The sequence below is a fragment of the Eublepharis macularius genome, chromosome 4, assembly GCF_028583425.1.
Source record: "Eublepharis macularius isolate TG4126 chromosome 4, MPM_Emac_v1.0, whole genome shotgun sequence".
NCBI classification, from domain to species: domain Eukaryota; kingdom Metazoa; phylum Chordata; class Lepidosauria; order Squamata; family Eublepharidae; genus Eublepharis; species Eublepharis macularius.
In genome coordinates, this window is record NC_072793.1 from 25,230,101 (window position 1) to 25,252,130 (window position 22,030).

At 45.3% G+C, this 22,030-nt stretch overlaps 1 protein-coding gene across 1 annotated transcript in view; it reads right to left on the reverse strand.

Annotated features, from left to right (window-relative positions):
• CCDC40 (coiled-coil domain containing 40) overlaps positions 1-22,030 on the reverse strand; it is a 45,364-nt gene that overhangs the window by 16,638 nt on the left and 6,696 nt on the right. The window contains exons 4-13 of the mRNA XM_054977325.1: positions 19,851-20,339; positions 17,596-17,752; positions 15,775-15,941; positions 10,677-10,760; positions 10,368-10,587; positions 7,713-7,870; positions 7,138-7,260; positions 5,089-5,210; positions 3,074-3,317; positions 2,757-2,939 (exon numbers count right to left, since the gene is read on the reverse strand). Coding sequence (XP_054833300.1) covers positions 2,757-2,939; positions 3,074-3,317; positions 5,089-5,210; positions 7,138-7,260; positions 7,713-7,870; positions 10,368-10,587; positions 10,677-10,760; positions 15,775-15,941; positions 17,596-17,752; positions 19,851-20,339 — 1,947 coding nt within the window. The remainder of the gene's footprint in view (positions 1-2,756; positions 2,940-3,073; positions 3,318-5,088; positions 5,211-7,137; positions 7,261-7,712; positions 7,871-10,367; positions 10,588-10,676; positions 10,761-15,774; positions 15,942-17,595; positions 17,753-19,850; positions 20,340-22,030) is intronic.

Consider the following 22,030-nt stretch of genomic DNA (forward strand, 5'->3'; position numbering starts at 1 on the left):
GAAGCTTGGGGAGGGCAGAGTTAGGAGACGGACCTCAGCAGGGTATAATGCCACAGAATCCACCCTCCAAAGCAACCATATTTTCCAGGGGAATTGATCTCTTTTATCTGGAGATCAGTTGTAATTCCACGAGATTAACAGGTGCTGCCTAGAGGTTGGAAACCCAGATACCAAGGCTGGGTTACAGTGGTGAACAGCTGTACCTAAATCCAGATCTGGTATACATGTTCTCCAACACAGGATACTTGAAGGTAGTTGCTGGAACAGAGAACTTAAGCTGGTGCCTATTATACCGCAGGCCTAATCGACCAGTCAAGAGCAGAAAGCCAGGCTCTGATACTTATACCAGGCCTAGTCAATCCAGAGGCTTTTCATTGCCTTCCAAAAGCAGTGGCCAATGTTGTACACCCCTATTCCATTCTGTGTCTGAAGAGGGCTCTGAGAGTTGACCATGCACATGGCATGGAGTCTCAATCCAGTTGGACTATGGATCCCTGATTCTGGCTCAGAGCTAAACTGCATGAGACCCCCAACATGTGTCGGGTTCCTGCAAGCTTACCTGGGAAGTGCAGTTGGGCCAGCAGCAGTCGGACCAAAAGGACAGGAGGGAAAGAGTCAGTAAGTGGAGCCCAAAAAGTGCCAAGCTTGAAGCTGACAGGCAGCTAGCAGTGGCAGGAGGATCTGCTGAGGCCGCCACAGCTGCTAGATGCAACCATCCCTTCTCATAGAGAGGGGAAGGCCCTTCCTCTCTCTGTGAGAAGGGATGGTTGTGTCTAGCAGCTGCGGTGGCAACAGTGGCCTCAGCAACTCTTTCTGCCGCTGCTAGCCACATGTCTTTCCCTCCCATTTTTCTGGCCCTGCTGCTGCTAGCCTGACTACACTTCCCAGGTAAACTTGTGGGAACCCAACATGCGTCGGGCGTGTGATGTAGTTTAGCTCTCAGCCTTTCTTGCCAGAGACCAGGGCGGTATTATTCATAAGGCTGACTAGGCCGAAGCCTAGGGGCCCCGCAGGGACTAGGGGCCCATCAATGTTTTTTGCTGAGGCACACCCCCACATAAATTACAATTAATTGATTCTCTTATATACCTCTGTTAATAAGATAATTAACGGCTTCCTTATTGAAGTGAAACAAATTGTCTCTTCTATTAAAACAATTATCCATAAATTATATATTTTAATAAATAATAAAAATGTTATTCCCTTCAAAATATTACAGTATTGAACAATTATACCCTCAAAATGTGCTTTCCTGAAGAGTTCTACTCATGCAATAAAAATATTTTTAAAAATGTGAATTAAATTCTTCAGGAGACCCTCAAAATAGATATAGGGGTATGTACTGAGATCTCATACCTACTATACCAGGGTCAGGCTCTCAGCTGTCATGGGGTGAAAGACTGAAGTGTCCGAGAGGGCCCGAAATACCTGAAAGCCCAGGGGGCCACCCATGGGTTAATATGGCCCTGCCGGAGACCCCAAACATGTGTTCCCCAATTTTTCAATTTTTTTTATTTTAGTTTAGTCAGGAATAGAGAGTCATGGGGGTGGCTCCTTTAAGGGGGATTTGGGGAAACAATCAATTATGTCATTAATTACCATCTGAATTTAACTGGTTTCCTCCCCCTTTGTGTTTATGTCCGTCATAATTTTTGATTGTGTATTGGATCCGGGAGTGTGTTGGACCGGGAGTTACTACTTGTAAGTAAATTGATGTACTTTTATGACTTGTAAGTATACTTATGAAATCTCGTGGTATGGCAGCAAGGGAGAGAGAGTATCTGTATCATGTGTATTGTTAATTTATTCATAGTCCAGAAGATATATGCCCATGAAGAAGTGCCTTTTTGCCACGAAACGGGATTGGAAACATCAGTGCACACATTGGACCGTCGGCATTAATGGTTTCATCATGCATGGATTATGACTTTTAATTATTTATGAACTCTCCTGGAAATTTGTTTCCAACTGGAACTCCACCTCCCCTTCCTGGGATCTCCCATTGTGGAATGTATATATGGACATTGACGGATTGTGATTGATATATTTATTGCTTTATGTACACTGTTTATAACACTTTTACTATTTGCACTTAAATGCACTTTAATAGAATAGAGATACATATTGTTATATTCCCGGCTTTGTTTCTGTTTGCCTACTAACCGGGTTGTCTCCCTGAGTTTTGCCCAGAGACTCTTATTTAACAGGCAGCAGCTCTTATACAATATCTGTATCCGTTATGAGGCATTCCCGTTTCTAGCGAGTGCTAAACCATTATTTTACAAGAAGGCCAAAATACATTATTCCAGCTGTATTTTCTTTACATGAATCATGCTCTAATACATACTATCAAAGAGCAGATTGCCTTGAAAGTAAGCTGGGAAGGGGCCAGCAGCTAAACTTATTATTATTTGGTAGAGGTAATGGTTGCCTGTAGTTGCAACATTTCTTCCGTCTGAAAGCACTATGTATTCACGAAACGTATTTTTACCCCACATTTCATCTAAGGAGCAAAGGGGAACATACACGGTTCTCCCCCTCCTCCTTTTTATCTTCAGAAAGGTCAGGCTGACAGTGAGCGATTGCCCCAAAGTCATAGCGGAGTGGGGATCTGCAGCTGGGTCTCCCAGATCACAGTCCAGTGCTCGAACCACTACGCAACACTGGCGATGAGAATACTAAAGGAGAGGGGAGGACCCTTCCACTGCCCATGCAGCCTGGTTCCCTTCAGTCCCCGCAGTTAATATCGTACATACCAAATCCAGCATTCTGTTTTGAAGCTTAGCAGACAGCTGCAGAAAGTATTTTGCTGCTTTGTTAGACATCAGCTGATCCTGCAGCTTGACCATAATGTTGTTCTCCAGGTCCTGCTTAATTTGCGTTCCCTTCTCTATCTCTCTGCAAAGGGTAGCCAAGTCATTCAAGCGAGCAGCTCGATCCTAGGAAAGGAAAACACAGGGGCTGCTAGAAAGAACAGGCAGTTGTGAATGGAGCGGAGCGGGAGGGGGGGGGCTGATCCAAACAAGCCCAACAGGGCCCGCCCCCCGCCCCGCCCCGCCCCCCAGCATCTTACCCCATTCGTGCAATTGAGGGCTTGCTCTGTCTGCTGCAGGGTCCGAGTGTAGGTGCCAAGTTCCACTTTCATGGCCTCCTGTTTAGCTAGGCTCTGAGCTATCAGTTTCCTGCTAGTGTTCCCATCATTCTCTGAGCGGTTCAAGAGAGAGGCCAACAGCTCGTTCCTCTCTTCTTCCTTGGAGATGGACTTCTTGTAGGCTTCAATCTCAACCTCTAAAGACTTGAGCTTGTGCCTGGTTTCTCTGAAAGAGGAGAAAGAGGTGGACCAAGGGTTAAAAAGCTGCCTCAGAGCCAATGGTTTCGAATAAACTCTTAGGAAAGCAATAGAGGACCAGACTGGCCCGTTCAGCACCAAGGGACAGTGGCCTTCCTAAGCTGTCAATAAAAACCTTCCCAGAATGCAGACACCTTCCATCCATACAGTGCTTATATGCCAAATTTTTCCAGGACTCGAACTGCAATATTCTGTTTCTGAAAAAACATACCTCCAAACAGGAGCAGTTTGTGGGGTGGGTTGCAGGGAATGGCCCAGCCACAAGCACTGAGCATCCCTGAAGGAGGAGGGGAATGCCTAGGGTTGTCAGGTCCCTTGAGTCCCCTGGCGGGAGACAGGGAACCTTTCTCGGTTCCTCGAGTTGTTTTGTCACATGTGCACTCCCAGCTTGCGTGATGACATCACTTCCCGGAAGTGATGTCATCACATAGGTCAAAGGGTGGCCCGCAGGTAAAAGGGTGCTCCCCACACTCCCCGAGAAGCTGAATGGCCTACTGCGGGGCCTGAAACGCCCCCCTGCAGAGTGCAACTTGGACTGCTGTGGGTGCGGGAGCTTGCTGCACCACCTGGGGGTGCACTGCGCCACCCAGAAGTGTGCTACCCTGCCAGCCAAGTATGTGGGTGTGGGAGGAAGGGGGGAACAGGGGATCCTTCGCCCTGGGCAGGGGAATGGCACCCCTAGGAATGCCCCTGTGACAGACAGGACTGGCTCCATCTCCGCCTTTCCTGAGAGACAGCCAGTGGGAGTGGATGGAATGCTGGGCCAATGAGAGTTAGTGAACATTGGAGGGAAAAGGGAGCGGCTGAGAGAGAGGAGTTTTGACTCTGCTGAGGGAAGGCAGCAGAAAGAAATAGCTGATGACAAACCTGTTCTGATAAACTGAAACATTCTCTGTTTAACTCCTATTTATTAGTTTAAAATCCATTCACTCCTATGTTCCATCTTATAAATAAAGTTTATTTTTGTTTTGTTTAACTCTGGCTGTCTTGAAATTGTTGGCTGAGGGAACTGGGAAAATATCCTACACGCAGGCCTCAAACACTCGGGTCACGTTAAATGGGCTGAGTTTAAATGGTGGCAGTGTATATATAGGTAAAGTAATCTCTATGTTCCTTTTTCCCCAATAGCTGTGGGTGGTAGCTGGGTGAGAGGAGGTAAATACAGGGAACTGTCTAGTGGAGTGTCTGGAAGAGGTGAGAGAGGACCCTGTGAGGGTTTGGGTCAGGGGTCTCTGGCTGCTATAGTGGAAGCTAGACATATGGCGCGTGGTGATCCAGCCTTTACCTTCCTGGGAAGCCCCAAACCTGTGAAGAGAGAGGTTTGAGGTGGGGGGGCAATGTGAAAGGCTGTGAGAGGGATCCATCGCTATAGCCCCTTACCATAGGGCAGCAAAAGACAGTGATGGAGCTGCAGGGGCCATGGCTGCAGCACCATGTAGGGAAGCAGCTACTGAGAGCCAAGCTACAAGTGCCGCCTGACACAGGTTGGACACTTGTCAGCTTCCCTCAAGTTCTGGTGGGAAATGTAGGCATCCTGGTCTTGCAGCTGTCATGGAGAGCCAAGCTGTAAAACCAGGACGCCTACATTTCCCATCAAAACTTGAGGGAAGCTGACAAGTGTCCAACCTGTGTCAGGCGGCACTTGTAGCTTGGCTCTAACTCTCAACAGCAAATGTGCATGTTCTCACTTAGGCATCCTCCCCTACCCACACGATTCTCTGCTCATTCAGCACTGCTACCTTAGCGCTTCCTGCATGGCTGCATATGCCTCATCACGCCGCTTCATCCCAGTCAAGCTGGCAGCCCACTGATGCAGCAGCTGCTTCTTCTCCAGGTTTATAGACTGTATTTCTGTACATGCCTGCAAAGGCAGTGGGGTGAAATGCTAAAACATCTGCATGGGCCAGTCCTCTTTCTCTCAATCATCATCCACTCATCTTCCGTTTACAACCCAGTACCAATGTCGTGCATTTGAAATCTTAGTCCCCTTCTCTTTGGTCCGTTTTATCTTTACATCTCAGAAAAGGCTGAACTGAAACACACATTTACAATAAATCAGAGAGTCAGCTATACTGAAAAACAGGAATTCATATAGAAAGCCTGGAGGAATGCACATGACCTATGCATTCCCTAAATTGCAGTGATGACAGATCCTGTATACAGGAAACTGGGTGGCAAGCTATACTCACCAACATGGAAATTGTCAGTAGACAAAAGCTTAAGCAGCTCCTTTCTACTCTGTGCACATCATCATTCAAAGCCACACTGTCTCAAAGCTGCTTTTCAGTTTATAAATGGGCTGACAACACAATGTGTTCTTCATGGGCTTGCTCCCCATCCTATCAACCAGACATATACTGTGGAGTTCCATGTTGAAACTTAATTCCCAGGCACGCAGGGACCCAATTTGGATTGGGACTACAATGTACAGGAAGAGAGGGTTTAAGTTCCCACCCGCCCCCCTCCCCTCCCATGCCTTTCCCCTCACCTGAAATGGCACCAGAAAGTTTCTATTTGCCCTCCTGGGGAAACTTGTGTACCCATCAGTACATGTAAATTTCCATAGTGGTTCCCTGAAACAGAGCTGGTCCTCTCTCTCCATGCACTGCAGTCCAGATCCCATACAGATCTCAAGAGGACCAAGACTTAAGTTTCTACATGGAACTCCCACTGTATGTTTGCAGCAGATTTGGAAACAATGGGATGGATCCTACCACTATCCTATCACTCCACTGAGTAAAGTGAAGGAAGAACCTCTTGGCTCAAGGTCAGCTGCTTAGGCGGGAGGAAAGCTCCTTGAAAGAGGGTTGGATCCATTCCAATGCATTGTGTAGTTAAGCCCTTAGTGTCAGGGACTAATATAAATATGATGAGTCAGCGACCCTAAGTGTGGCACTTGTAGCTGCCATGGTACCCTGACACCTACTTGCTTCTTCTTCAAAACACTGCTTACTCAAAGCTCACAGCCTAGGTATCCCCCACCTCACTGGAGCAGGAGGTGCTCTAGAAGATAGCAGAAGATGGAGAAACCATGGGGGATGTCCAGTCCATTTGAAAGTAGATATGGAGATCCTAGGAGAATACTTAACTTGGTCCTTGCCAGGGCTTTCTTTCTGGGAAAAGAGGTGGTGGAACTCAGTGGGTTGCCCTCGGAGAAAATGGTCACATGGCTGGTGGCCCCGCCCCCTGATCTCCAGACAGAGGGGAGTTGAGATTGCCCTCCACGCCGCTCCAGTGCTCCAGCGGCGTGGAAGGCAATCTAAACTCCCCTCTGTCTGGAGATCAGGGGGCAGGGCCACCAGCCATGTGACTATTTTCAAGAGGTTCCGGAACTCCATTCCACCGCGTTCCTGCTGAAAAAAAGCCCTGGACCTTGCAATGTTTAAAAACTGCCCCCACGGAAGCCATTGTGTGATAGTTCCCATTTCCCATGACACCTATTTCGTAGTGGTGCCTATTGTGCATTCTCAAAATTCTAAAAATACCCTCGGATTCAAGGATCCCTGCGGTAAATATTAAGCTCTTCAATTGGCTCATCTGGCCAATTGCCCATGGTCTTCCTCAAAAGTTTAAAATGCCTTTATGTCTCTTGCTGAAGGCTCTAGCTACACAATATAAAAAGGCAAAAGCCACACTGCAGTAAATATTCAAAATAATAAAGTATGCATTTTTGAAGACAGCTAAATCTACAAACGCAGTGTGAGAATATCCTTTTGGGAGAAAGGTTGGAAAGCTGCCTCATCATGAAAAAGTTTTAGTCCATAGAAAGTCATCCTATGCCCTCTTACCTCTGCCACATCTTTCCGTGTGATTCTGGTGTCTTCAGCCTGGGCTATGTATTGTGATTCATATAAAGCAATCTGCTCCTGAAACGCATTGGCTGTCCTTGTTAAGCGGTCCACATGAAGGTCCTGTGAAATCAGACACATCCACGGTAACAGAGTGCTGGATCCCTCCTTGAGTCTGTCCCTCATCATTCTCAAAGAATCTCTGGACCACAGTATTTAGCAAATTATTGAGCAAGGAGATGAGAATCAGATGGCAATGGAAGGGCAGGTACGATGATGCTTGGGTTTTTTTTAAAAAAGCCTTTGATGACAAAGTGGGCTTCTATAGAGAGGCAAATAGACTGACAATTGGTGCAGCACCCTTTTTCTTGACCGTCGAAGGAAAATGGGCGGCGGTAGGGGGACCTGTCCCAGGCACAGGTACCAGAATAGCAAATAGGAGTGGGAGGAGACAAAGGGACCTGTGGGAGATGAGCATTGGCAAGAAGTTGTATCTGTGGAGGAGGGGAGACAAGGATTGTAAGCTGATGGAGAAGTGCAGTGATAGCTCAGTAAGCGCAGTGATAGCTCAGTACCTGTTTTTGCTTTTCCACCTCTGCACGCATCCTCTCCACCTCAGCCTTCTTCACTGTTCGCTTCATCACAGCAATATCATCGCGGACATCTTGGTCCATGTTCTGCATGTAGAACAGGCGCAGAGACAAATTTTCCATCTCTGCCTGCATGGCTGAAACTACACAAAACAGCAGGAAAATTTACTTCTATTGCTGCTGCAAAAACTACCTCCAAAGGACAGGGAAAGCAGCAAGCCACACAACCCAAATGTATGGGGAAAGGAGATTAGTTCCTAGATTCCAGTTTCGGGGGAAAGATGCCAAGGAGACTGTTATGTGTATTCAGATCAATGTCTTACAACCACTTACAAGTAGGGTTACCAGGTTTCCAGTTTTCACCCGGACAGTCAAATATTTTGTGTGACTGTCCAGAGGAAACATTCCCCAAATACAGAACACCTGGCCCTTCTCCTGGCTGCTCTGTGGCCCAGCCCAGGTGCCTGGCCAGCCAGCCCAGGCCAGGCACCCGGCCTCCTGTGCAGCACAAGTGGGAGTGGCCAACCAGCCCAGGCACATGGCCAGCCTCCCAAGGCTGTGTTACGCTGCCCACAACTGGCCACCCAGCCTGAGCACCCAGCTGGCTCCCAGCAGCTGTGCAGTGCCGCCCAGGAGTGGCCGGCCAGCCTGGGCACCTGGCTGGGCACCAGCCAGCCTGGGCACCTGGGTTAGTGTGACGATGTCACTTCCAGTAGTGACTCATCTTACTAGGGGTGAGAGTACATGCACAATTACTTTAAAAGAGGTGAGTGTTGCTCCCCCCCCACCCTGGGGTCCAGTATTATTTCAGACCCCATCTGGCAACCCAACCGGTTGTGTGGATAGGTCCTGATCACTTTGCTAGCATCCGCAACATCATACGAAGCTCTCTTATATGGATTCAAATTATTGGTCTATCCAGCCCACTTATCTCTCCCATGTTTGTTAGAGGTTTTTCCCAGTCCTGCTACCAGACAGACCAGGGATTGGCCCTGGGAACTTAAGCATGCAAAGAATGTTCCTCTCATAGCTCGCCTGATGAATCTTTCATGGTCAGATATCAAAACTTCAGGCAAACAACCACAGCCAAGTACTGAAGCACAGAAGAGCACACCCTCCAATTACATTCTGCATTCAACAAAATGGTAAAACCAGCCCCTTCGAGCCTGAAGGGACAGATAGTTTAAAGATGTTGCCAGACCTTAGGACTTTGTTGACGAAGCAGTAGGGGATACAAGATAACTGGAGCCAAGGAGCTGACAGCATGCCACCAGCAGCATTCTACTACAATAGGTGGGGCAGCCCTTTTCTCTCTTGGTGCATCAGTGGAATTTCTAATCCTGGAAGCAGTCAGCAGCATCAGAAACAGAGCTTGGGGTAGGGAGGTGCAGTAACACCAGGTAAATGTTCTGCCATCTAAGAGGTTGTTTCACCTGTGTTCATCATGACTATTGCTTCTGGGGTCCAGGGCTTGATGGTGTGGGTCCTGTAGAATGAAATGCATATTGGACTTCCTGAATTTCGCACAGGCATCCCTCATGGCCATTTCTCCAGAGTTCTCTTTAGGGAATTTTATGCCCTTTGGCACCAGTCTTTACTGGGAAGGGGGCTGTTTGTCATGAGTGCCCCCTTGTCCTGACTCAGATTTAGGGAGGTGACAGACCTTGACAGTATGTTACATTTACAGTGCAGTCTTAAGCGCAGTTACGCTATGTCCACTGAAGTTAAGGGGCTTAGAAATGCAGAGCTCTGCTTAAGACTGCATGGATGGTTACTGTTTATCCGCTGGGTAATCTGCTATGCTGGTTAATTTCTTGGCAACAAGTTAATATAGTAACAAATTCAACTTGTGTTATACTGATCACCAACCACAGCTGCATAAATATGACCCAACAACCATAAGATATTTAAGGCATTAGCTATAGAAAAAGAGTGGCAGGAACTCCTTAGCATAACTCATTAGCATATGCCACACCCCTTGATCAGGCCGAGATTTGGCTGCTGCCAGACAGGGGAGTGTTCCCCTACCTGGCAGTGGCCCAATCCAGGCCGAAACAGGCCCAAAATGGCTCATAATGGCCATTTTGGGCACATTTTGGCCTGGATTGGGCCCAAAATGGCCCAGATCAGGTCAGTGCTGGAAAGGAGAGTGGTCCCTCACCAGGCACTGGCTCAATCCTGGCGGTTTTGGTCCTGATCCTGGCCAAAACGGGCCCCAAATGGCCAAAAATGGCTATTTTGGGCCCGTTACGGCCGGGACCGGGAATGAAACGGCCGGGATTGGGTCAGTGTCGGGTGGGGGAACCTTCCCCCACCTGGCACCGACCCGATCCTGGCTGTTTTGGCCCGGATTTGGGCCATTTTGGCCCCAATTGAGGCCTAAATGCCCCTAAAGTCAGGTGGGTGGGGCCACCTGACTTGGGGGAACTACCAGAACGCTGTTCCGGTGCGTTCTCCCTCGAAATGAGCCCTGGCTATTAGGAAGCAAGACAGGCTAGGTGCATAGAATATTCACATCCTGCTCCTTTAACAGGCAACTCAACTGACACACTGTTCCAGAAAAGTTTTGGAACAGTTTCCCATACTTCCTTTCACAAAGTGCAAAGAGGAAGGAACAATTCAACAGTAAGGAAATATCACCTTTCTTGCGTTCCTCCTCAGTGCTCTGGCATGTCTTCTTGTACATGTTCCTCAGGTCTTGTAACTCTTCCTCTAGCTGCCGGCGAACCATGGCAATCTGAGCATGACAACTGTGGTTCTTCTCCAGGTCCATTTGCAGCTGGGCCAACTGCTGTTGGACTCCATACAGAGTCACACCGAGTTCCTCTCTCTCCGTCTTCCTGTTCTTCGTGAGAACTGCCTGCAATCACAAAAGAGAGGAAAAGGGCCTGTTCACCGTGACGTGATCTCGACAAGAACGAGGGGGAAATGCAAGCAAATATACCGTACCATCTCACGGAGCTCCTCCATCAGCTTCTCAATCTGTTTACTGAGGTAGGTCTTTAGGGCAGTTTGGAATCTCTTCATCAGAGGCTACAGAAAAAAGCAAGAGCCCACGATGAGCAGAAGCAACACCTGTCGACAGCTGTCATTCTTACTCAGGACTTTTTAACTAGATTAATTACACAAGAAGATTATATAGCCCTGGGATTTAATTGAGATCGCCAAACTTATAGTTACAAAGGGATCTAAAACTACTGTTTGTATATGTAGCAAATTGGAAGCCCTTGATGACTCTCTGTGAATGGAGAAGAAAAATGAATTAATGATCAGTCTATGTTAAAATGTGGAGTTGGGATGTTAAGGAGACGAGATAAGCAGGGCTTTTTTTCAGGGGGAACGCGGTGGAACGGAGTTCTGGAACCTCTTGAAAATGGTCACATGGCTGGTGGCCCCGCCCCCTGATCTCCAGACAGAGGGCAGTTTAGATCGCCCTCCACACCATGGCGCAGAGGGTGATCTCAACTCCCCTCTGTCTGGAGATCGGGGGCGGGGCCACCAGCCATGTGACCATTTTCTCTGAGGGCAACCCACTGAGTTCTATCACCTCTTTCCCCAGAAAAAAAGCCCTGGAGATAAGATATGCATATGACATACTTTGTAAACCGCTCTGAGTGGGTGTTAAGTCATCCTGAAGGGCGGTATATAAATCAAATGTTATAATATATATATTATTATATATATGTTTTGTGTGAGTGTTAAAGAAAAAAGATAAATGGAAATTAATTAGACCACAAGCTGATTGATGTGAAAAGGATGAAGCGTCGTAGGGGAAAACCTGTAACGACTAATAATAGGAGTTAGTTTTCTTTTTTAGGTTTCTTTGTGTAGGCCACTCTAGGCCTTTCTTAGTTATATGTATTTTCCTTTTCCTTTTTGTTCTCCCTTTTAATTTTTCTACAATAAAATAGAGTTGTTGTTTTTTTAAAAAAAGATTATATAGTCCATATAAAACCTTGTAACAAAATACCTAACATGATAAAACTAAAAAAAGGGGGGGGGGAATTCCCATAAACGTTCGCCAAAGCATCATAATGCCTCAGAGCGGGACCACAAGTGACACCTGACACAGGTTGGACACTTGTCAGCTTCCCTCAAGTTTTTTTTTTTTTAATAAAATTTTTATTGGATTAGAATCATTTAATTTCACATTACAATCAATTCCCTCATTTCCCAATTTCTAACCCCCTCCCTTTCCCCCCTTTTTATAGACTTCCAACAGTTTTCCAACCCTTTGTCCCTTTTCCCTTACTCATTTTAAATTCATCTATCTAGCAAATATATACTTTCCCTTTATTCTAAGCAATAATTCTTTAACTATCTTTAATACTCTATACCCTATCTTTAAGTCCCTTCTTCCATATTAGACAAACAATTTGTCCCATTTTTCATAATTTCAAATATCTCTATGAACCTTAAACCATATAAACCATACATTCATATAAGTCAACCAATTTAACTTATTAAACTTATACTCTGTACATTGCTTTTACTGCATATCTTAACTTCATTCTACTTTAGTTATATTTAGTTATGTTATTATTTTTATTCTGCTTTGATCTTTATAACTATCATCAAAAGTTATCAATCCATTTGACCCATATATATCTTCAGGTATACTTATTCAATTTAGTACCTTATACAATTTTTACCAAAAGTAATATTGGTTAGTCAGTCCTTATATGTAATTATTTTCTATCAATATTCTATATATTATTTTATATATCATAATCTAACAAAGTAACTGCTTAGAAATTCTCATTTGCCTTTCCACCCCCCGGTAAAGTCAACCCCCTCTGCCCTTTATCATGTTTCAATAGTTCTCAAACTGCCACAGTTCTCCTCCCACCTCCCATTTCTTCACCAGATATTGTTTCAGCTTCTCCCAGTCTATGTTGAACTGTCCTGGGTCAAGGTTTCTCAATTTTCTTGTTATTTTGTCCATTTCCGCCATATACAGCAATTTGTAAATCCAGTCCTCAATAGTTGGCACTTCTTGTACTTTCCATTTTTGCGCATACAAAAGTCTAACCGCTGCTGTCATGTAAAATAACAATGTCCTGTGTTGAGCTGGAATGTCCTCCATTCCCAAGTTCAGTAGCAGGAGTTCTGGGTTCTTATTAATTTGAAATTGTAAAATCTCACTTATTACTCTTATTATTTCCCCCCAGTATTGCCTAGCTACTTCACACGTCCACCACATATGATACAGGGAACCCTCATGTTTTTTACATTTCCAGCATTTGTTAGAAGTGTTCAGATTCCCTAGCGCAATCTTCTTTGGTGTCATGTACCAACGATAAATCATTTTGTAAATGTTCTCTTTAATATTAGTACACGTCGTAATCTTCATTGTATTCTTCCACAAGTATTCCCATGCCTCCATTGTTATTTCTTTGTTGAAATTTATGGCCCACTTCACCATTTGTACTTTAACTACTTCGTCTTCAGTATACCATTTCAACAGTACTTGATATACCTTAGAAATTTCCTTCTTGTCCTCTTTTAAAAGTATCTGCTCTAGTTCCGAATTCTCTGTTCTTATGCCTCCCTTTACACAATCCGAATTATAGAGATCTCTGATCTGTCTGTACTGAAACCAATCATAGTTTGGTGATAACTCGTCCTGTGTCTTTATTTTAAGTTTAGAGGATTCTATTCGGGTTATCTCCTTATACGTTAGACACTGTTGCTCAGTATCGACAGCTCTCGGATCTATTACCTCATATGGAACCACCCATAGGGGGGTTCCTTCTTGTAAATAGTCTCTGTACTTCTTCCAAGTTGCATATAGGCTTCTCCATATATAATGATGTAAGAACATAAGAGTTCGCTTTTACTTTATCATACCATAGGTATGCATGCCATCCAAATATTTTTTTATATCCCTCTAGGGCCAATAATTTCTTATTCTTCAGCATCATCCAGTCTTTCAACCACACTAGGCAGATTGCATCGTAGTAAAGTCTTAGATTGGGCAGTTGCATTCCGCCTCTTTCTTTTGCATCTTGTAAAACTTTCATTTTCACTCGAGGCTTCTTGCCTGCCCAAACAAAATCTGATATTTTCCTCTGCCATTTTTCAAACTGCTTAAAGTCTCGAATAATTGGTATTGTCTGTAGCAAAAACATTACTCTTGGTAACACATTCATCTTAACTGCTGCAATCCTTCCCAACCATGACAAATTCAGTCTATTCCATTTAATCAGATCTTGCTCTATCCGAGTCCATAATTTTTCATAATTATTTTTGAATAGATCTATGTTCTTTGCAGTCAGTTCAATTCCCAAATATTTCACCTTACTTGTTACTTCACAGTCTGTTGTTTCCATTAGCAATTGTTGTTTTTGCTTAGTCATATTTTTACATAATATCTTTGACTTCTTTTTGTTAATGTAAAACCCTGCCAAATCTCCAAACTCCTTAATCTTCTCTATCACTTTTGGCATGTTCTCCGTTGGGTCTTCTACAATTAACATTATATCGTCTGCAAATGCTCTGACCTTATAAGAAAAGTCCTTTATTTTTATTCCACGAATTTCTTCATCTTGTCGTATTTGTATCATCAGAATCTCCAATACCAGAATAAATAACAGCGGAGACAACGGGCAACCTTGTCTTGTTCCTTTACTTATGGTCAGTTTCTTAGTAGCCTCATCATTCACCACAATTGCTGCATTCTGGTCTCTATAGATAGCTTCCCTCAAGTTTTGATCGGAAATGTGGGCGTCCTGATCTTGCAGCTTGGCTCTCCGACTGCTGTCCAATGGGCTTTTCAACTGTCACTTGTCCAACATTCCGCCAAGCTGCCTACATTTCCCGCCAAAACTTGAGGGAAGCTGACAAGTGTCCAATCTGTGTCAGGCGTCACTTGTGGTCCCGCTCTCAGTCCACAGAATTCCTTAGAAAAGAATAAAATGTATTAAGGGGGATGGTATCAGAGTAAGACGCTTTGGGACCATCTGGGTTGCAAGACAAAATGATTCGCTCTGCAGGAAGGGCAGGAAACCATGAAGCAAAGACACAGCTGAGATATGGGTTCAAAGGAGGAAGGAGAAACTGGGATTGTAATAGGGACCTGACACTGTGGAAAGCAAACTGAAAAGGGATACAGAATACAGATCACATCCCATAGTATGACAAATGGGAGGCTTGGGAACAGAGTTTATTTAAGAAGGGACTTTGTAAAAGAAGGAAAGTGGCACCAAGTGAGAAGAAGAAACTCTGTGACAGCAATGAACAACGCCTGTTCCTTATCACATGAGAAATCCCACATAATTTCTGAACCTGTTGAAACACATACTGCTCAGATTAACCACCACGATATAGGCCGGCAAAGCAGTGTCAAAGAACACCACAAACTAGAATTTCATCAGAAAAAAAGAGAAACGTAACTTTGATTTTTCATTGGGTCTGCATTCAGAAGTCATGAACTAACCACAGTTAAGCAGTACAGATCTCAAATCTTCTAGCTCACAAACTCCCCCTTTCCTCACCCCTATCCTTGTGCATGGAGTTTAAAATTGAAGACTTCGGGACATTTTTTATTTAATTCCAATTTGTTGCACTGTCTGAATTTGGGTTCCTAAACACATTGGGAATCGGATCTTTTCCAGAAACCAGGATTTAGCAAAAGGGGCGAAAAGCCAATTTATTAACCTGCCCATCTGGGAAGAAGAAGGGACTGCGCAAACCTGAGGTTTTAGGCTCCCAAATAAAATGTGGCTTGTTTCTGATGTCTGCAAAGAGCCAGTGTGAGCAAACCTACTTGAAAGAGTTGATTGATTTGTTGGTAAGGGTCGGTTTTCTTCCCATAGTTCATTGCATATCAGACTAGTGTCCCAGGCTATTTTTAAAAATGAATTATCTACAAACTGAATAACGTACTGCACAATATACACATATTTCTTATAAAAAAGCAAAGGAAAATGTTACAGCACAAAAACATTGATTGCATTTAACCTTAAGATACGTCTACTGTGCAGCTCCATTTGGCTTCCAAATTTAGCTGCCAACATCAAAGCTAAATCTTGGGCTTTAGTCTTACATGCTCGGGGTCCAGCACGACTAGCTGCATTTCCTCCTCTGCCTCTTCACTTCCTTCATCATCCCTCTCAACCAAACACGATATTTCACTCTCATTCAAGGGGCCACTTCTACTGAACTGCGGAGTCATCAGGTGAAGAGACGATTCAGAATAGGGAGGGAAGGCGGCTGCTCCGTGAGAAATATATTTGGAGGAGAGATAAGTGGCACAACCACCACAGAATGCAACGCAGTCAGTTAATAGTATTTCTTGAAAAAAAGGATTTATCTTAGGGGATTTTGTTTATCCCAGACTAGCCAGCGCCTGTCAGAACTTGGAAGCTAAGCAGGGTTAGCAAAAGTTAGTACCTAGGTGGGAGACCACCAAGGAAGACTGGAGTTGCTAGGCAGGAGAAAGCAATGCCAGGTCATCAGAGAATATTTGATACAAAGGATCGGATCATCCAAGAATTCAAGCCTTAGAGCCAAACTACACATTACAAGTTACACGAGTTCACCAGGGGGACTAGCAGCCATATTGCAACTGGTGTCATGAAATGAGGCAGGGCAAGAATACTTGGAGTTGTGAGATATGCAGTCTGCTTCTGCCCAGTGTCTATGAGCCTCTTGGAGTGGTAACTTTGTATGCAACTTAAAGAAACTATGTAGTAGGACTGAGTTATCTTGGGTTTGCATTGCGCTATGTATGGCTTGCTGTTTGTATCTCCTGTTTCATCTCAAATGTGCAGGCATGATGCCATGCGGAAAGTGAACATGAATGACTGGAACAGTACTGTTCCACAGCGGACATCTTGAGGGAGGGTGTTATGAAATGGGGCAACACAAGAACATCTGGCGTGAGATAGCATTGACAGATATGATGATTGAGGGCACGGGGGATTCTACCTTCAGCCTGGGAAACCACAGGCAGTTCTGGATGGCTGCTCTTTACAGCCCAATGTGAAAGCACTCCCATCTCTTTGATTTGGTAACACCTTTTTATCAGACCAGGGAAATGGTAGACTTTTCGTGTACAGAATTTTGAATGCAAATTAGATAATTTACATGGGAGCCCACCTCTTCGTGTGTGTGTACACACACTGGACTGACAGGTGGCTATGATGCCCCCAGGGGTCATTTCATAGAAAAAGAGCTGGAGGAACTCATTAGCATAACTCATTAGCATCACCTATTTTCTCCCTTGCCATTCACCAGAAGTTTGTCATTCACATAACTGATTTGCATATGCCACACCCCCTGACATCACCTATCCTGGCTGTTTTGGACCCAATCCTGGCCATTCAGGGCCGAAATTGGGCCCAAAATGGCAAAAAGGGGTTGAAAATGGCCGAAAAGGGGCCCAAAATGGTCAGGATCGGGCCACTGCTGAGTGGGAGAGTGATCCACCACCCGTCAGAGGCCCGATCCGAGCCATTTGGGCCCCAATCTAGGCTGAAACGGGCCCAAAATGGCCGAGAGTCAGGTGGGCAGGGCCACCTGACATGTGACCTCTTTGGGGAACTGCCAGAACTGCATTCCTGTGTGTTCCCCCTCAAAATGAGCCCTGGATGCACCTATGACTCATCTATAATGTCTTGTTATGAAAATAACACTGCTGATAGCTCCTATTTCTGATTATCCAACCAACTTGGATATCCAAAGGATTTTCAGATAATTTACCTAGTGCTGTAATAATAAAACCAGGCAAGGAGTCTCAAGCGCAGGCTTAGCATCAAGCATGGGTTAAACGCAAGGACTGGGCTTCACAGTTTTTCAGCACCAACTGGATCAAAACATACAGTGATAATAAGGAAAGCCATCCTCAACAAGATATTGGAAGTACCTGGCTTCTTTTGCACCTCCACTGGTGGGGGTAAATCAGATTGCCGGCTGCTGGCTGCGGAAGATACAGAAGAGATCCCTGCGAGCTCCTCACCATACAACCTGGAAGGAATTCTGCCCATGGCAATCTTCTCAGAGGAAACACGGTATACCATTTCCTGAAAGAAAGGCTACTGTCAACAGAGAATTGCTGAAAGGGTATTCATGTCTAGAAAGCTGGTTGCTATACAGTTCCGCGTGCATTTCCCTTCATAAACATCAATTGAGGTTTCTTAACTCTTCCTGTTTCCTGAGGACGTGGGAAAGCAATTTAAAGAATGTAAACAGGAATGGACAACCAAGGGCCGCCAGGCAAACAATAAGATACCACGAGAGTTTTCACTTTAAAAACTTTTTAAAAAAGTGAAAAGTGCGTTTATAGCTCCTGCAACTGCTATATAAAAACTCACAAGACGTCTTCCTCTTCTTGTCCATCAGCACTGGAATATGGGAGGAAGATGGGCAGCGACTTCAGCAGTATACTGTGTTTTTGCAACACAGCGCTAACGTAGCTGCTGTTGCCCTTTACAGCCTTAAAATCAGTAGAGACAAAGGGTGGGCCGTGTACTACGAGACATGGGCCCCCTTTTAGTCTATTGCTTTTTAAGGACAGAAGAGGGAAAGAGAGAGCCGCCTCCACGGCTTCCCTAAGACCATCCTGGATGCATTTGAGATTGAGGCTGCACCGGTTACTCTGTCCTTATTGCTGGCAGCCGTAGGAATGCCTGATCACCAGAGATCCCAGTCACAGGAACTCGGGCAAATGCTAGAGTATTCTGACAAGGGACTGGATCCTATCAGCTTCTCCACTGTCACAAGAGTGAGTGACCTTAACAGACTCTCCTCCTTGCTGCACCCCCATAATATGTGGCTTATTGTCTACGTGGGTCCCATAGTCACTGGCATAGCCTTTTCAGGAGGTTAAAAGGGGCGCTTTCTTCCTCTTGTACCAATGGAAATTTCAATAGGATCCATTCCAAGGTCAGCATCCAAACTGAACCTATAAACACTCTGAGGCTTGTTATGGCTGAAAACCTTTACACAAATAGTATAAATAATGGGTGGGGTCCTGCAACTCATCCAAGGAATGCGCTCATGGTTGCTGATGTTCTGTCTTTCTGTTCCTCCCAGCAACCGTTTCTGTTGCCAGGAAAGTTTATTCCTTCCCCCTCCCCATGAAACCCTCCTGACTTGCATGGCTATTGTTCCATATAAGTCCCATAAGCTCGAGAATAGATTTCCCCTAGGTTGGAAAGGATTCCTGACGGGAGGGGAAAGCCAGGATGATCTGTGGTCCTTGCATGATCCTTGCACTGCATCTAACCCACTCATTAAAAAAAAGTTATGGTTCCAGAGCCCATGCCATTAGCTTAAAAAGTAGAATTAGGACTGAAATGAGAGCCCCTGCTGACCGAGAGCTGATGAGCAATCTCTCACAAGCCTGAAATTTTCTGATAATAAAATGCCACAAAAGGGTCTTGAATTCTGTAACTGTTAGCAATGGTCAGGACCCTCCCTGTTTTTGTTACAAAAGGTGTAGCGCCAAAGGGATGCCTCACGAGGAAATGATGTATTGGAATGTGAAGGAAGAGCTCTCGCTATAAAAAGAAGAGGCAACACGATTGGCTTGTGTGGCACCTCGCATAAACCTGTCAGTTACAGAAGGCAAAGTGCGGAAGCAATTCCATCTTCTTGCTACTCCTACTGGAGATGCTACCAGGAGTAAAACAAACAAAAAACAAGTGACCCACGGGACAATATATTCGTGCAGGTGTGCAGGTACCATGTCCATTACCTGCAGTCTTCCCTCTGTTAGTATGGCCCTTAATATCAGTTACTCATTCGCCTAGTCAATGCCCATGTTTTGCCAACATGGTCCAACACTGACAGAATACAATCAGGACTCGATCTGGTCCAAGGGACCTTATCGCCCTAAGAAACGTATGCCTGTTGCATTCTCCCGCACCAGCAGCAGCCCACTCTGTGGCATGTCAGTACCCTTCTCGCTGTGCCAGCAAAGCAGCTGCTTGACTTTGATCAGAAGATCATTGCTTATCAGCTCTCACCCATTTTCTCCTCTTTTGCCTTATTTCATTTCATTTCAACAGAACGTGCAACGTCAGAAATGTATCATGACGGTGACCTGTGACGACATATATAACAGATTGTACACCTAAAAATATCAAGTTCCTGTGGATCACGTCCAGAGTCACTGACCTCTACAAAGGAGGGCCCTTTGCTTTGCCCTGTTGTGCTTGGCTCATCCATCTCTTCTGGGAGTTTTTCCTCCATGGCAGACATAGAAGCACCTTCTGCCCCTTCCTCCACGGCAGCTGTAGGAACACCTTCTGCCCCTTCCTCCACGGCAGCTGTAGGAACACCTTCTGCCCCTTCCTCCACGGCAGCTGTAGGAACACCTTCTGCTGCTTCCTCTACAGCAGCTGTAGGAACACCTTCTGCTGTTTCTACCACAGCAGCTGTAGGAACACCTTCTGCCCCTTCCTCTACAGCAGCTGTAGGAACACCTTCTGCCCCTTCCTCTACAGCAGCTGTAGGAACACCTTCTGCCCCTTCCTCCATGGCAGCTATAGGAGCACCTTCTGCCCCTTCCTCCACAACAGCTGTAGGAACACCTTCTGCCACTTCCTCTATGGCAGCTGTAGGAACACCTTCTGGCCCTTCATCCTTGGTATTACTGTCTTCTAGCTGTAATTAATAAAACTAGTTAAAACCTGGAAAAGCAGCAATAAAACAGTTCATATTCTATCCTACACGATTCAACAAAAGATTAAAGGCCGTGCAGAACTTTAACTGAATTAGTTCTATTGACTTGAGTGTGATTATTTGGGAATTCAGATTTAGTAAAAAGCACCATAATGCAAGTTACTTTCATATTTCTCTGTCAAAGATAGCATGATCTCGGATAATGGAAACCAATGGGGGGGGGGTTAGAAATAGAAAGAAAGAGAAAACAGCAAATGAAGGCAGTCTGCTAAAACTGTTCTATGACTTGTAAATTTACAGGATTAGTTCCCATCTGGTGAGTCATAATAAACACTCACCACTGGGGCTATTTCATCATTCTGATTTGGGACAATTGTGTTTGTGTGTTTGTTTGTTTATGTTATTTATAGTTTATCTTTCTCACTGAGCCTCAAGGCAGATTACATTTGCGTAAATCAATACAAATCAACAGGAGGGATACTCAATCAACAACGCAATAAGGTATACAAAGGTAAATGTTCAGATACTTGAAAACAAGCAGAACTTCCAATACAAAGCTGAAACACAGCATAAGCAATTTCAAACGTGATGTAATAAACAATGCAGAAATGACTCAGTACACAGTAGTATAGTGTATAATTCCTGTTCCTTTACCAATGTATCTCTTTGAAACCAATTCTTTAGAGTACAGCCCTTCTATCTGAATAAACAAGAGACCCTGAATAATTAAGTTTTGCATACTTTGTGGAATACCAGGAGAGTGGGAGCTTTCCTGACCTCTTCAAGTTGGCCATTCTACAAGGTGGGGTCCACCACAGTGAATGCACATGGATAAACAGCTGCTGATTTTGTCCATGTGCAAGGTGGCACCTGCAGAAAACCCTGTTCAGAGGAGAGCAGTTGCTGTGGAGGAATATGGGGGGAGAGGAGGTCCCATAAATATGAGTGACCAAGGCTCCCACCCTCCACCCCTGCTTACTTGACTGGTGGGGGGAGGAACGCACCTCCTAGGGTGTGCTCCTGGGCCATGCGGCATGCAGGAATGGCCCAGTTCGGGCCTGAATCGGGACGTTGCAGAGCGCAGGAGCACTCCAAGGCCCCTCGCGCCATCTGGCAGCAGTCCCGCACACTGCAGCAGTCGGATTCAAACCCGAATTGGGCCACTGAAAACGCAGAGCGCTCCCACACTCTGCAGAGGTCCAATTCGGCCCCCTGCAGAGCGCGGGAGAGCTCCCAGGATGGCATGTGGCCTGCAGAATGACGTCACGTCATTGCGCAGGCCAGGAGCAGGCACATGCACTTCACGCGCACGAGGAGAGGTCACAAGGTAAGGGCCAGGTCTCCTATCTCCCGCCCGGTGGGTTGGGGGATCTGGCAACCCTATGGGTAGCCAATGCAGTAACTGCTGCATGGGAGTAATTTGCATAGTCTGCCTAGCTCCTGATAATAATTGAGCTCTTCCAGCTGGGTAGCCTATTTGATCAATACACAGAGAAAAAGAACACTCTGCGAGTGGACAGGCGCAAAATAATTTTGCCTTTAAACCTTATCACATTTGACTAACACCACATCTGTTTACAATTCAGATACAGCCTGCGAAAGTACCCTTGTGTAACTGCTGTAATATTGCTGAGATTAGAAAAATCTCTCTCCTTTTCAGGAAGTAATGTACC